Source organism: Melopsittacus undulatus, chromosome 3 (assembly GCF_012275295.1).
Source record: "Melopsittacus undulatus isolate bMelUnd1 chromosome 3, bMelUnd1.mat.Z, whole genome shotgun sequence".
Classification (NCBI taxonomy): domain Eukaryota; kingdom Metazoa; phylum Chordata; class Aves; order Psittaciformes; family Psittaculidae; genus Melopsittacus; species Melopsittacus undulatus.
In genome coordinates, this window is record NC_047529.1 from 64,405,904 (window position 1) to 64,422,131 (window position 16,228).

The window sequence follows — 16,228 nt, forward strand, 5'->3', positions numbered from 1 at the left end:
GCCTGATCTGTTCTTGATTTAAGCCTGGAAGAAAAGCTGACTTAATGCACATGTATGCAAACAACTTGTCATTGATCAAAACTACGCTCCATTTGATACAATTGTTTGCCTACTGCAGAAGACCTGCAGATGTTGCATAAAGCAACTGCTTCAAGTACTGCCAAAGACTGATTCTGTTGTTACCCATATGCATCGTACACCTGAAAAAATTGCTACCTGTTAGTAAAAGCAGTTCTTATATTATCCATATTCTGAATATAGATATAAATTCAAATTCTTTATCATGCCATAACAATTGATACATAGACACTTGAACACTTACATTTTGTGTCTGCTGTGTTTTTTTCAGATGAACATACACTTCAGTTCAGATGCTTCTAAGGGACTCAAGCTGTTACAGCTGATTTTGTCCTTTAGATAACTTTTCTAAAGAGTTTTAAGCTAAGTGGATCTGCAAGCAGATACAAATCATGTGGGCTTTTTTTTTGTTTCTTTTCCCTTCTAATCCCTTTCAGGACTTTGGCAATCAGATTTTCTGCAACTTTTAGTCGATAACAACATGCTCTGAAGAGTTAGAGTGTGTCTAAATTTAGGTTTGTGCACATATCAGCTGGGAATTCCGCAGCATACGGCAGCTTAAGAAATATCATTTGCATGAGAGCAGATGAGTGGAGTGTTTGCTGGTTTCTTAACTTCATATTGATTAATTTGCCTTGGGATTTATCAAGTAATAACTGAAGCAATGAAATTTTTCCCAGTAAGTTATTTAGGTTTTTAAATGAAATTAGATTTCTGCTGTAATGTATTTTTATTATATTAGTGTCTAACAATCTAATTTGTGTGAGGCACTCTGTAAACATGTAACAAGAAAGACTCAGCTCTGGAAAGCTTTATTAAGGAAGGCAGACAAAAACGGATAGAGGAAGAGAGGTGCAAAACTGAGAAGTGATTTGTCAGGTTTGGTGGCAAAATAGAACTAGGACCTCTGTCATTTGAGTGCTGTCCTCATGCATCCATCTGTTGGCTCATCAGCTCGTTTGCAAATACTTTTGCATTCAGTTTTTGGGTTCATTCCCAGAAAATACTGTGTGCTCCATCCAACTCAGATGAACGCAGTTGGTGTTGCGGACATTCATCTCCATCAGGTACAAGATACGACATGTCTGAATGCATAGTTTCATTCAGATTTATTCTGGAAATTGTGTCTTTCACTACTAGTGAAAGATATATATAGTTTATATATATATAGTCACTATAGAATTATAGAATATAGAATATAATTAGAATAATATTCTTAGTCTCTCCCTCTATATCTGTGTGTATCTTAATAATTTGAATCTATGTTTCTTTGAAAATGCATTATTCATTCTTTTCTAAAAACACAGCCTTCTTCCTACCAACACAAGTCATTTCTACAGGCTGTGAACGGTCACTCTGCTTCTTGTTTCTCTTCTGCAGGCTTGTTGTATGTTGGCTTCAGTGCCTGTATGTTTGGCCTCTACAGCTTTATGCCAGTGGTCATAAAGAAAACTAGTGCTACTGCCGTCAACCTCTCCCTACTCACAGCTGACCTGTACAGCCTCTTCTGTGGATTATTCCTCTTCCACTACAAGGTATGTGGAAATGAGAGATGCATTTGGGTAATAGCAGTATGTCTGAAGAAATGTCAATGCAGAGCAAAGAAACAAAAGAAGCCTCCAAGCTTTGTTAGATGTACACAGTAAAAGTGCAGATTTCTTTTATACTTCAGGTTTCCCACACCAAAATGAATTTTATTTTATGATTCCCAGTTTTTGAAGAGGGCTTATTTGGTCTTATTGTTGTGAATTTTGAGTACCTGTTCATCAGCAACTGTATTACTAATTTTATTTTACTTATCAGAGGTAACTTCCAGCTGCTGTGACCAGACCCAGGGTGGCAGCATGAAGGGAAGGACTCTTCCAAAAATCCCATAGATTTTTTTTTTTTGCCTGAGAACAAGGAATATGCTGAATTCTGAATCATGCTTATTCTGAACTATAACTCAGAATTATCCATGAATTGCACCTTTCCTGTCAACCAAACCACTGGCTTTCCTGTTAGTGTAAATGCCAAATTGTGCAGCAGATTTGTGTTGAACTTTTACCTCTCAGATGTTCTAATATCTAAACATCTGGCGCACATTTTGTCTCCAGTTAAAACAAGTGGCACTTCATTATTCACAAGTATCCCCCCAGTGTCCATCACATGCAAGTGGCATCAGGATGCTGGAGGCGATTGGTTTACACCATCATTTGTTCATAAGAGGGATGTTACTTGATAGATAAAATGGTGGCCTAGAGAAGTGTTAGGTAAAGGAAAGCCTTAAAATTCTGAGTATCCAACCAACTCAAGTCAGACTTTGTGATAGTAACGGTACCTGAGTGAAGCTGAATGAGACAATGAAAGTTCAAAGCTTCAGAGTTCAATACAATTTTTTTTTCACTATTGCCTTTTGTTTTGTTTTTATGGCTTTAAGAATTTTGCAGAGACAAGGAAAAGCAAGTATAGAAACAAAAATTTGACTGACAAAACAATATAGAGGTTGTCAGCTGCTTCATGTGTCTGTCTCATGGTGATTTGGTTCCTTGTTTTTTCTGCCTGACACTACGAACACAAAGTGTTTGACATTAGGTATTGGCTGAATATTGTTGTCTCCTGTTAATATTATTTGATACCCATAGCAAAACATGTTTAGCTGTGCTAGTTCACTATTTCTAAGAAAAATGACTATATAACACTGTAAAAGGCAAATTTATTTCTAAAAATGGTGATGGTGGTGTTCTAGCAAAATCAAACTTTGTTAGAGGGAGAGACTCAAAGGCAGCAGGGGTTGGACAGCTTTGTGCTCAGTATTGCCCATACCTAACAAAAAAGGCAATTTAGAAAACCCAAACTTTAAACTTCAGAAGAGAAGACTCAGAACTGGCAGGGTTTCTGGTTGAAAGCAAGGTTTCATCATCTGTCCTGATAACTGGTTGAGTTCCACCTCTGAAATAGCTGGTGGTCTCCTCTGCCACTTACTCATCTGATTAGAAAATTGAAAATCTTTCTTCCATGGTTAACATATGTGTCATGCAGTCTTCTTCATGAACTTTTATCAAACTCTTACTTCAATACACGATGACTACATCAGTTACAAACCTTCTTATTTCCAGCATAAATTTACTTGTGGCTTTTGGTCCATTCATTTTTCTGCCAAGAGTATCCCTCAGCATAAAGAATGCCCCTGTCTCTTTAGCATTTTACTCCATTGACACACTAATAGGCACCAGTTGTATTCTCTCCATGCCACTAGTTCACTAATCAGAGCAAACCCTTCTCTGCACCTATCTGGTTGTATTTCATCCTTCCTGAGGTAGTTCCTTCAACTCTAGGAGCAGGAAAGGTCCCTCCAGCACCTGGCGCAATGCTCTTGTCTCTCTATTTCTCCAGGAAGCCTGTTACCTCAGAGTAAAACTATATTTACATTTTTCATTGCTGCTTTTCCTTCATGATTTGTACTAACCCTGCAATTCATATAACTCACGTGAGTCTCCCCTTTGTTCATCCTAGCTGAAGTGCTGGTACAGAAAAGAACTCTGTCAGGACTTTGTGAAAGGGGGTTCACCTGAAATGTAGTATCAACTTCTCAAGCTGTCGGCGTCTCCTTTCATACACAATTTGCAGAAGAAAGAGAGGCTATGTTCGGAGATGATCTAGATTTAAAAACCTACTTAGTTATGTGGTCCCTTCTTTATTTGCCATGTTTTTATACTTAGACAGGTCATCTCCTCCTTTTCTTTCTGGTTTACTATCAGGTATCATTTTATATGAGGAAGTAGAACTGTGAAATGTGCAACTTGCAGTCAATAATGAAGTCCATCCTTAAATGCTCTAAATTCCACTCCTAAGACTGTGTACACTTGCTTGTTTTCCATCTTCTAAAAAGCAGTTTTGTTCCCAGCTCAGCTGTGCATCTCCTTCAGGCATGCAGTTCCTTCTGCTTATTGCTGCTTTGGCCAATGGGCACAGCCCCACTTCACTGGGAAGCAAATGGTTTTATGCTGAATTAGGATCAACTGAGTGGTTTAGTACCCCTTGCAGAATATAGTTTTATGAGTCTTTCAAGAAACAGTTACTATTCTTTCCCTGTGCTCCTACCTTTATCACCAGATGGGTTTATTGCACCTATAAACAGTAAATCTGTGAAAATCCATAGACAATGCAAGAAATTAGTTTATCTTGATTTTAGAGCCTCTAAAACCAAACTGGGAAAAGATTGTGCTTGAAGTGCTTGGATTCGCTAGCATTTAGTTTTTTTATCATACAGACTTGCGGCATCATGACATGCAGGACATGCCTCAGCATAGCATGGAAAAAATTTCATGTTCTGAGTAACAGGACTGGCCTTGCCCTGTCAGAGACTGCAATAGCTGTTCTTTGTCATGCATACACTGACACCAGTGGTGGTGGGAAAACTCTGGGTCAGTTCTCTGTGTGTATGGGTTGACACTTTTGTACAACTTCAGTTGGTTTTTGCCTATGGTGTGTTCTTTTTTACATTTTAGTCTCAGTCTTGGCTTCATTGTTATGTGAATTTTTAAAGTTCATGCTTTTCATTGGCAAGCTGTATGTTGTTCTTTAGTCATTCAAAGCAAATTGGGTTCTCACTAAATAATCTAAGCAGTTTATTTTAAGTTTTCCACCAGCTAGAGCATGCATACTGATTGCATTCTGCACCAGCAGGTTGAGTCACACTGTATTATATCATTACCTAGCAAGCCAAGCACAATCAATTATATTCTGCCTTGGCAAATTCATTCATTATTTTATCCAAGATGCAGCTATAAAAGTTCAGAATTTCTGGATATAGTAGCAATTCCTAAGTGAAGAAAACATATATTTCATAATAAATCAAGGAAGTCTCATAACTTGATTTAGACTCATGCAGAGTATCTGTACAAAGGACTTGGATACACAGACAAACATGATACTGAAAATCTTTCAGTACCAGAAATCTGAAATGATGCTAGCTGAAGCCCTGCTTGCTGATACTGATGCTTCTAAAAATGACTTTTCAATGCTAATTCTAACAGCAGAGTCCCTCCAATGGAAGGGAGCAGATAACAGCCTTCCCACTACATCAAGAAACAGGCCATGAAGGAGACTGAATTTTAGCATAATGGAGAAGAGAGGGTACAAGCTGGAGGCTATAGGTTCCAATTTAGTTTTTGCCAGCAGAGATCCTAAGCAATGTCCATGAATTGGGGATTTATGTGAGCTTCACTGAGAAACAGTGGTACAACATTATTTCTAGCAGAGCAGGCAGTACAGGCTGAACAACTGTAAAAATGTATTTTTTGCATTATTACTTCCTCAGTCATAACATTTTGGATATTTTCCTGATGAAATTTGATATGCAAGATGCTTGACCCATAAACTCTGTTTGAATGGAACTTAATCTCAGGGGGCTTTTATCCTAGTAAAGGCTTCTAAGCTTTTGATAATGAGGGTAAATCATATTACTAGTTAATTCTTTATGCCATTGCTAATGTGCAGAAACCAACATGCATGTTTCTCTTCCTTTTCCAGCATACTAAATTTCCTACAGTGGGACTCCCTCTCAACAACTGTGTTCCCATGAAGCTGTACTGTCCCTATGCCTTTCATCTAACTGGCATTTTACTTTTTCATATTTCTTTACATTTATATTTTTTTATCTGCAGTTCTTCCTCCATATTATAATAATAAATTAGAAAATAGTTAACTGTGCATGGTTAAAGAGCTACCTTGAGGCGGAAATGAGTTAGGTCTGTCTTTGGTCATACTTGGATGTATATTGCTCTGATAGAAAGGGCCACATCCACTTACCCTTTGTCTGAGGGTGCAGGATGCTATACAATAAAAAAAGCTATGAAGTAAATGACTAGAAAGAGTAGAAGCTGGAAAATTAAATTACTCCTACCAAGACGTTGCACAGTCTGGCAGTAGATTTTTAACAAAACAGCACAGATATGGCAGCTTTGTGAAAATATTTCACTGTTGAAAGGCTATCTCTTCCTTTCACAGTGTTATCTTGCAATAGATTCATTAGTTACAAAGCATGAATAGTGAAATATGGATATTTACTGTTTTGGGGCTGTCAGAAAGAGTATAAAAGGTGCGTCATTCATATTGCAAAAGTTATGATGAAAGCTTCAATTTTAATTTTATTTTTTCAGACCCTAGCTCATCATAAATGTCAAATTCCATAGATTGTTTTAATGGCTCTTAGCTTGAGATTTTTATTTTGTCTCATGTTAAAAGACTGCTCACAACAGAACTGGTTGGGAGTTTTATAGCAAAATTCGTTTTTGTTTGAAATAGCTAATTATCAAAAGAGAAGTTCTAAGTGGAAAAGTCCTGTTTTCAGTATGCTCCCAAGGAAACAGAAGCTGGCATTTCTCAGGCCTTGACTGCTGTTTTGCCATCTCATCTAAGAGATTGCAGCAGTGCATGTTTTCAGCCAGGTATTCTAGAACTGGAAGATCTGTGGCACAGAAAACACAAGTTATGCAGCTCATGAATTCTGTAAGCTAGAGAACAAATCTCAGTTCTGCATTAGGCAGCCCAGAACCCCAAGAAGGAGCTTTTAAGGCTTCCAGGCATCTGCCATGGAGATAATCCTGTCAGCTGCAGTCAGCAGTTGCCAGAGTTTCCAGTAGGCATACAGTTTGGTTTCCTAGCCAGGAACTAGTTCATAATTACAGCAAGAGAACAGCCAGGAGCTTATCTACCTAACTGCCCATGGGTTTATATTCTCTAACTATGTAATTTAGATTTCTTAATATTCTTAGTGAATGCCTGGTTGATAAGGCTTACTGACAACACCACTGTTCTGTGCCTTGCTACTCAATACCTGGTTGTCAACTCAGTATGGTTTTAGGTTTTTTGTATGAATGCTTAGATAGTCATAATATTCCTTTTCCTTCCCCACCTTTCCCCCTTTTTATTGTGTGTAACTTCTGAATCAGATATTTTTATGTCTCAGTATCACATCTTCCTGCAGAGCTTAAGTATTAAAATGTTGAAAGATTTGTTAGCGATTTCAAAAGAGCTTTTCAATTTGATGTATTTCTATTCTTTTTAAAAACATGTGTCAGGTAGGTATGCAAGTACATTTTCATTTGTATAAAAGGTGTTTGAGGCCAGTTGAAACTCATGTAATCATTGAAAAGAACCAATTTCAGACTGAAGTAGTTTATACTGACAATCCAACCAGCTAGGGGAAAAAAAAAGCTCCACTACGTGACTGAGTTCTGCCTTTGGTCGTACGGGATAGCAAATTGCCAAGTGGATATTGACTACTCAGAAAAAAACATGAAATGAAAAAAGAATGTAAATGTTAACTGTAGCAAAAAGATGTGTAAAATCAGCCCATTCACAGACAGTCCCCAGAGAAAGAGAAGAGACAGTATATCTGCCTGTGTAATCTACTTAAATTGATTCTCAGACTTGCTTGCAAGGAGCCACTTATGTGCTCTGACCTACAAGGCACTGGGAAAGTGGTTTACTTACCTTATAGTGAGAAGTTGTTATTTTTCAATCAAAATCATGAACAAAAGTTTTAAGTCCTAGCACGGAGTCGATTAATTTTCTCTAATATTTTGTACAAAATGAAGAGGAGACACAGGATTACAGATTTCCATCCTTGACATTTCTATATACAGGCAATGTTATGCTGAGGATCAGTATTGCTTTCAGTTATTATACAATACTCTTTCTATATACTAACAAATATATAATATAATATAATGTTATAATAATAAATATACATGATATAATATATAATTAATATATAATAAGTATTGTAATATATAAAAAATAATACAATATGTAATATAATAATAAATATCATATAAAATACTAATATAAAATACAAAGAATTGTCTTCAGCAAATGATTTGAACATGGATAAAAAACCAGGAATATGCTTTGACTACTTCAAGAAAGTGATTCACATCACTGTCATGCGACTTGAATTTTTAACACCTGGAAGAATGCTGAGTTCATCATCCCTAAGTCTTCACTGCTTTTTTCACAGGAGTAGGTAAGGGGAAGCAATGTTTAGGGAACTAGGGAGAAATAGGTTTCTCACTAGTGAGAAATGGGTAGGGAATTGTAGTTCAGGATGCTGTTTAATTTTGTATGTAGTTTGAAGTCACTGCTGCTCACAGACAGAAGAGGTGATCCCACTAGTCTCTCTGTCCCCATCTCTGCCCCCAGGCTCAACAATGATCCAGACACGGGCACTATAGCAACCAAAGGGAGGCAATGGCATTGTACTGGTGGAACATGCAATGGTATCCTTACATTTAGCATAAGGCCTCCATCCATCATTTTCATTTGGAGTTAATATTTGGATATTATTAACTTGAAGAAACGTAAGAAGCCAGGTATGGTAACAGTGGCCTTTGAGAACTTGGAGACAAATAACGGTCAACACACATTACCTTGTTTGAATTAGTTTGCATTTCAATATGAGGAAAAAGTGGTTCAGAGATCTCTTAAATATACTACAGGGTACATTCTGAAGTTTAATTCTTAGACTCTGAAGGAAGTAAATAGTGTTTTGGAAAAAATAGTGAAGAATCATGGGAAAGGTAAAAGTGAGCTTATAATTCCTACCCAATATGAAAAAGGACATATTAACAGAAATCTTCCTGTTAATGGAAATAATTAACTCTTGGATGATAAATCTTCCAACAAAACCATATGGGTTTTAAAGATGCTGTTGAGCAGGGGCTGAAAAGAGAAATTTGGGAGAGTGGAGCAACAGAAATGCATAACAACAGAGAACAATAAAATGGTTTGAATGAAGTGCAGAAAGCAAAAAATATTGTAACAAATACTGCCTTTTTCGTCATTATAAGAAAAAGTGCAGACAAAAAAACATAACAGATATGCTATTAAATGAGCTGGATCTTATCACAACAGACTTTTTCTAAATGATATTCGCTGAATATGAAAACAAAGACCAGGAGGCTCAGTTTCATAACTATTTGTGGGGACATATTAAAAAGTAAATGAGAACCTCAGCATTCCCCAAGTCAGGCACACTTTTGCAGACAAGCAAGTACAATGAATCCGTTGAGCTACATACCTTAGCAATAATTTGCAATCCAAAGGAGATAACAAAAAAAAAAGTAATGAATTAGCAAAGCAGCAGCTGTATTCAAAAGCTTAAATAAGGCTCAGTTACTGTACATCTACAAAGATTTTCAAAATATGATTCTTCAAGCTGAATGCTATTTCTATCTTAGCATATGGAAACAGCCTGGAAGTTCCCCAGAGGTGTAGAAAGCAAATGGTAGAGTTAAATGCAGTAGCTGCATTATAAATCTGAGGATTTCTTACAGTATTGAATAAGTCCTTGTTTCCAGAAAAGAAGAGAATATTTAGGACGTGTGCTAAGAATTGTGCCTCACCATCCACAGGGTCTATGAACCACCAGAAAGAAAAATAAAATTGGAAATTCATTAATTTCTCTGTTTTGATTAACTAACTAGATTGAAGTGCTTATTCCAGTTGTGCCTTCTAGCAGCCAAATTAATGAATGTTACAGACATACAGGGTTAAGGCATCCACATTACCTCTTATTTCCTACCAAAATGAAATAATGGGCCAACAGGCAGACATAACGTCAGTCAGAAGTCATCACTTCTACATGCTTTCAATCTATGTAGTAAAATATTTTATTAACGACTAGAAAGTCTTCAAAAAGCATCTTCTTTGTGCCTAAACTCCCACTTCCCACTAAACTGTAAGCTTTCAAACCCATAATATGGGATAGATGTTTGTCACCAGAACTGCTGCTAAGCAACTTACCTTAATTAACTGGACTAAACTTCTGGAGTTATTTCCACTACTGGCATGTGTTAAGTTTAGCAAGCAAGACTGTTTTCAGGTGTTCCAAAGGATGATAATCAGTCTGAAGGAGATTTAAAATACCTTCGATTTAAAGTAATCTGAATTTTGTATCTTAAGTACAACAGCAGAACTTGTAGGAGAGAGCTCCAGATGCAACTGAGCAAACCACCCTTTTAAAAAAAAAGCTAGAAATAAATAGAAAACAGTGAATACAAAATAATCACAAAAGAAAACTGATACTATACAGGTTAAAGGAAAAGGAGTAATTGCTGTAAAAGATAAACCAAGCTTGGCAATGAAAATGACAATGAAACAAACAGCTAAAAGTTATTTTTGTATGTGAAAAGAAGAAATACTTTCACTATGGAAAGACAGCAGAGGCTAAAGTTAAACAACCTTTAGTCTGGAGCCAAAATGAAATCAGGATGTTTTGTCATATTTAGGAAGAGCAAGTGTTAAATAGGAAAGCAATGCACAGTAGTTAATAGAAATATAAATTACTAAGTCAGAAGTAGAAACAGAGCAAAATAATCTGAGTTCTTTCAAGCATGGGAATATAGACAGTTGGAAGAGTTGTATATGAAGTAGGCAATAAACTAAAATCAGAAGTAGACACCAGGGAGAAATAATTAGGCACATGGAGATAAACGAAAAATTGTATGAAATGCAACCTGGTGACCTGGTACGCATGAAGGTGAATCATCCAATCTAAATCTCATGTCTGATAATTTAACAATCTTTTGTAGACAAAAGGCATTTTGTAAGCCTTTTATACAGTGCAGTGTAGAAAATTATCAATTAAGCTAAAGAACAGGATTAGCACTGTAATGATGGGAAGCTAGGTGAAAAACTTGTTAATGCAGATAAAGGACAAGCAACATGCTGAGAGAGAAACATCTTGCTAGAAGGACCTTTTTGCTGATTAAAGTCACAAAGAGTTGGTCTGAAGACTGGCCTTGTATAGTGACTGCAGTAATAGCTTTGGCACCTCATTAGGAAGAAGGGTTAAAATAATCAGGCATCAAGAACTGGGTGACTTGGAGAAATGCAGTGAAGCACAAAGTGCAAGGTAATGTCTATGGCAACAGATGGGAGGAATTTAAGCACAATTGTGGCAAAGCTGTTTCCAAATGGGCAATCTAGGTATTTCTAGAATTGATGGAGAAGTGCTAATGCCACTGAACAGGACAGCTTACCATATAAGAACAGCATTTTTTCACCGTAGCTACACACTTTTTTGGTCAAGCTCAAGAGGGCCAAACAGATTTTTGACTTACCTGCTCCAAAGCCTTGGCAGAATAAGTGTGTCTGCTAAGAATGTACTGAATGTGCAAATCCTAAAAAGTGTTTGTTGTATATAATATAGCTTTGATTTCTGATTAACAGGGAGGGACTATGTTACTTCAACATATATAAATTAAACTGTAAATTCACAGGGAGGAAAGCAAAATTATTTGAGCTAGAGATGTAAGAATATGTGGCTGGAATCTGAGAATGTATACATTTAGAAATTAGGGGGACTTTTTGGCTATTTTAGCAGAGAGGTTCCAGAACAGACTTCAAATAGATTAGAGGGCAGTGGACAAAAGCCCTTACCATGCTTGCAGGAGGGCAGGGAGTATTTGCCAGATGGAATATGTGATCTGACTACGCAGTAAGGAGGGGATGGGGTTGGATTCAGTGGCTTAGGACATGCTCTCTGTTATGGCTTCCTTGTGTGCCTGACTTGTGAGTGGACTCAGTTGAGAGCTCTTGGAACTCTTGAAGTTTGGCTTCATATTGCTGGCGGCAAACATGCCAGACTACGGAGAACCCTGATGTGAAACGACCACATCACACTCCCTTCAGACAGCTTACAAAGTCACTCATGGTAAGGGTAACTGCAGCTGTGTATTCCTTATTTCTCAGGGTAGGAGTGCTCCCTGTTTCATGGCTGAGAGAAAACAATTACATTATGGAAGACTGCTGTAGGAATATATTGTTAGATTCAGCAGGAAAACATAAATAATCCAAGATGAATCAATTATTGTACCTTGGTACACACACCAAACACAATTAGCTACATATACATTATTTGAGAATCAAGTAGAGCAGACAACTGCTACTATATTAAATATTTATACACAAAACCAGAAAGACATGGAGCAACTGGGAGCCAATAGGGCAAACCAGCAAAGAATATTGAAAGCTGAAAGTGGGGAGGGTAAGTTGATTTTATTTTTATAAGCTCTTCTATTGTGTTCCTCCTTTTGGTATTAAGAACATTTAAAAGGATAACTGCTTTACCACTGTCTTGCCAAGCGATTGATATGAAATAACCAGAAAAGTTAACCAGAAATAACCTTGTCCCACAGTAAGGATGCTCACAGGAAGTTAGAGCAGTGTAATATGAGTGTTTTAACTTCACATAAAAATCTCTGTCTTATGTAGGTAAGATTAAAACAGATTGCAGGACTCATTCTACCTTGCACTTTTTAATTAGATAGACTGCTGGTACCTCAGGGGTACTGAACATGGGCTCATTTTTCCTGTACATCTGATGGTAGAGGCAACAAAAGAAAACAGAAGACAAAGCAGCATTCCCATCTTTCTTGGCACCTAGGAAATGAAGATAAGCCTTTTCACACAAACATGTTGCCCTAACAGGCACACATTTAGAAAGGACAGACAATTATGACTTTTTTCTAATGGTATCTTTTGAGAAGCATGAAATGATGCAGATTTGTTGTAAAACCAGTATTTGCCTTACAGCTCAGAGATTTTTCTCCAAATGCTATCAGTTTTCTCTGTAAGTTTGTTTTATTCCACCAATGAATTCTAGGAAAACTATGAAGCTTCCCAAATTTTAACAGAATATGTGGTGACAGTTTTCTGGTAACCACCTCATTTTTTTCCTATATAGATAACCTTATTTGAGAGGTTAGAACTTTCCCACTGACCACCGTGTTACAAGTTAAACTGAGTCCATCAGCAAATACCATGCAAGGACTAAAAAAGAGGGTGCTGCTGTATGACAGAAGGCATGGACCACTATGTTTTACCTAGAGTAAAATATGAAAGCACTAGGACAAAAATCCTAGATACTCAACTGGATAATACAGAAAATGTGTCATATAATTACTTCACATCACGATTTCTATGCAACATTTGTGATTCCGTGTAAGTCATACTAATAGACAGCATTTCATCTGAGAGCATGATGAGGATGCAAGCAGGCAGAAGGAATTGAGAAGTATGGCCTTTCTCTCATGCATGAAATGACAGAGAGAAAACTTCCTTTAGCTTCTTTGTTTTCACTAAATGGCAATGAGGCCAATGTCAGATTTTCACTGTCATTGAAGCAAGGCAGATGTTTCTTGCTTTTGGGTTCTGACCGGCATGAGTAACAATGATGTGTTGATACAGGCCTGCAGTGCAAGCCTCCTTCATCCAGTGAAAAATTTCTATGTGACTTCCAATGGGCAGGAAAGAAAAGAAAAAAGATGTGGAAGAACTAGCTACAGATTTCACCTGGAATCCCAGCTGCTTTGGGAGAGCAAGATAGGAGCTTAAGTCATCACTTAAGATTATATCCTCACAGTTTTCTTTGGAAATAGCTCCAGGTTGTTAAAATTTGAAGGTGATACAATCCTGCCTGTAGCGTACAGGCTCACTGCCCAGAAGTTATCATTGTTACTGAAGCTGTGCAGTGCCCCTTGGTACCCTTCTCAGCAGGGGAACAACACTTAAGCATTCAAGCTTCTGCAGTTGGAGAGCTGAGAAGGCATGCTAAACGGTATCCTCCGTGGTTTGAGTCCCTTCAGAGATCACTAGATTAAAGATCTGAGAGATACAGCAGGATGTATAAAGGTTCTGGTGGATGAGTTTTATCTCTTCAAATGCAGTCTGGAAAACTCAGCAGCTTTTCTGGTGTTTGGTGCTATTTGGATTTTACAAAATGGCTGCCCTAATTTCCGTTGATGACAAAGATGTATGATCACCTGCCTAGACCTTAGTTCTGCAGTCCACTTGGGAAGATGTCTACCTGTTCCTAGGAAATGTTCTGCCCATTACCTCCCACCTGGGATCAGTGATCAGCCAAAGGTCAGGTCTTTGTCTCTCATCCCTGAAAGCAGGCAGAAATAACTGAGGCTGAACCAGAAGATTGTTCTCCTGATATAAAGCAGGGCAGACCCTGAATCCTGAAGGGACATCTTCCTCAAAGACTGGGACAAAAACAGTTTGTCATAGTAAATCACAATCCCAGCCTAAGATAATTTTGTCCAGATCCTCATGGGTCTGAGCTGAGGGAGTTACCAGAGAGCATGATGAACTATGACTAGGATGCTGGCTCCCAGTTCTATTGACAAAATAGCATGTTTGTAATATCCGGCTACACAAGTGAAAGCACTGTGCAAATCCGTAGCTCTCAGAGCCCTCACCCTTCCTGGTACTGCTGCTGACTGGAGAGTGTAGGCATCCCACAGCAGAGCTTCGGGGCTTGGTCACAGTAAACTTCATTTGTTATATCAGAGGCAAAAATAGAAAACAGTGTGAAAAGAAGCCGAGTCCCTCAATCAATTCATCAAACCGAGTGGAAATATCTGTGTGCTATACAAAAGATAATGACGGAATTTGGTTTTAACTCCCTTCACTCATCCTGCCCAGGTACTCATGTGTGAAATTACCCAGGGGGAAGAGATATAAGCCAGTGCAGGAACCCCTGTTGGCCTTATCTTTGATGGGCTGTGCAGCATATGCTACAAACTGAATTAGTTCAGAAAACAGAGTTCACCAGACTGTACAGACCCACTGATGTCAATAAGAAGGTGGTAGAAACAGCCTGACTGGAGAGCATGGGGAGCATCAACAGAAATATGGAACTAAATGAATTCCACCTGATATGTACATTTTGTTCCTCTTCATCAGTGTAATTCTGAGGAGATCACTTCTCTCCAATATTTGAATTATTAAATTTGAATTATTAAATAAAAAAAAATAAAATTTGAATTAATAGACCTGAATTTTTTTTTTTGTCAAAATGTGGAGAATTTCTAGACGAGGTAAGAGAGAAGGTAGTTAATTCATTTCATGACAACTCTAAATTTTCATTAGTCCTATGACAAAAAAATCATTTTAAAGTCTTTAAAAGCACAGTTGGTTTCTGTAGGCTAGGGGCTGGGCTTCATATTACCTACCAAGAGATTCACTCTGTGGCTGCTGTTGTCAGATACAAATAGAACTGTAGCACTGCATCTCCAGTAGTCTGCTTCTGTAGATTATTTCCATTTCAACAGACCGTGTAAAAAAGAATTTGCATTTTCATAACCATTGTAATAATGGTTGTGATCATTATCACGGTAGCTGAGTGATAAACCAAAATTAGGAAAACATTGAGTTTTTTTTGTCTCTGTGGGCTTTTCTGCAGATTCGCATCTGTCTCTTTTGGTCACTTTGAATATTGTTTTGCCCTAGTGTCAGTGGTAATGTGGATGTGGACATCTGTGACAGTCAGAACTACTTGTCTGCAAATTCCCTCTGCAGCAGGCAATGGTCAGTGCAGCATTTCCTAGCTGTAATAACAGTGATTCCTCTATGCCCTTTTCCCAGGCTTTCCTTCTAAATTCCTGACCTGTGTACTGAAGCATGACTCTCTCTCTCAGGACCCAGGCATGAATTTACTGCTTTCTGAACAGCTTTTCTTTCTTTTTCCTTCTACCCTTACAGTCTTATCACTATTCAAGATGATGAAATCAAACACTTTTTGCTCCCCATCAAGAAGTTTCTTTTGCACCCACCTTCTCAGGTGGATTACTTTAAAGCATAAGAATATCAAGTGGAAATAGTAGAAGTGTTTTAGCCTAATAGTTTGATGATATATGAAATGCAAGTTTTGAATGGAGATGTAATAAGAAGTAGAGGACAAGAACTAGTAGGAAGTCAAATTTGAAAAGTTCAATAGTTCATTCTAGATTTTAAAAATTGTAAGCATTTAGATGCCTACATATTCGTCTTCTTTATTTTAGACATCTTGTAATGCTTGACTTCCAGAATGCACAATTTTGATTCACTTGCAACAAAAATCCTGTGTATAAACTAAATTTCAAATGAGTTTTGTAAACTTCATTCACAATTGTATTGAGCATTGTTGTAAGGTATTTCATTAAAAATTAAAAAAAACCAAACAGACAAACAAAAAACCACAACAAGCCACTGCAGATATGTTTGGGTTCTGCTCTTTTTAATGTAAAAGATTTTGTGCATGAATAATAGAAAATTGGCATGATTTCACCATGTATTTAGTGTGGTGAACTAGACCTTACTGCAGCAGTGGTTTTCT

At 37.5% G+C, this 16,228-nt stretch overlaps 1 protein-coding gene across 1 annotated transcript in view; it reads left to right on the top strand.

Moving 5' to 3' along the window:
* Nucleotides 1–16,228, top strand: part of SLC35F1 (solute carrier family 35 member F1) — a 244,908-nt gene that overhangs the window by 220,009 nt on the left and 8,671 nt on the right. The window contains exon 7 of the mRNA XM_034061113.1: nt 1,459–1,613. Coding sequence (XP_033917004.1) covers nt 1,459–1,613 — 155 coding nt within the window. The remainder of the gene's footprint in view (nt 1–1,458; nt 1,614–16,228) is intronic.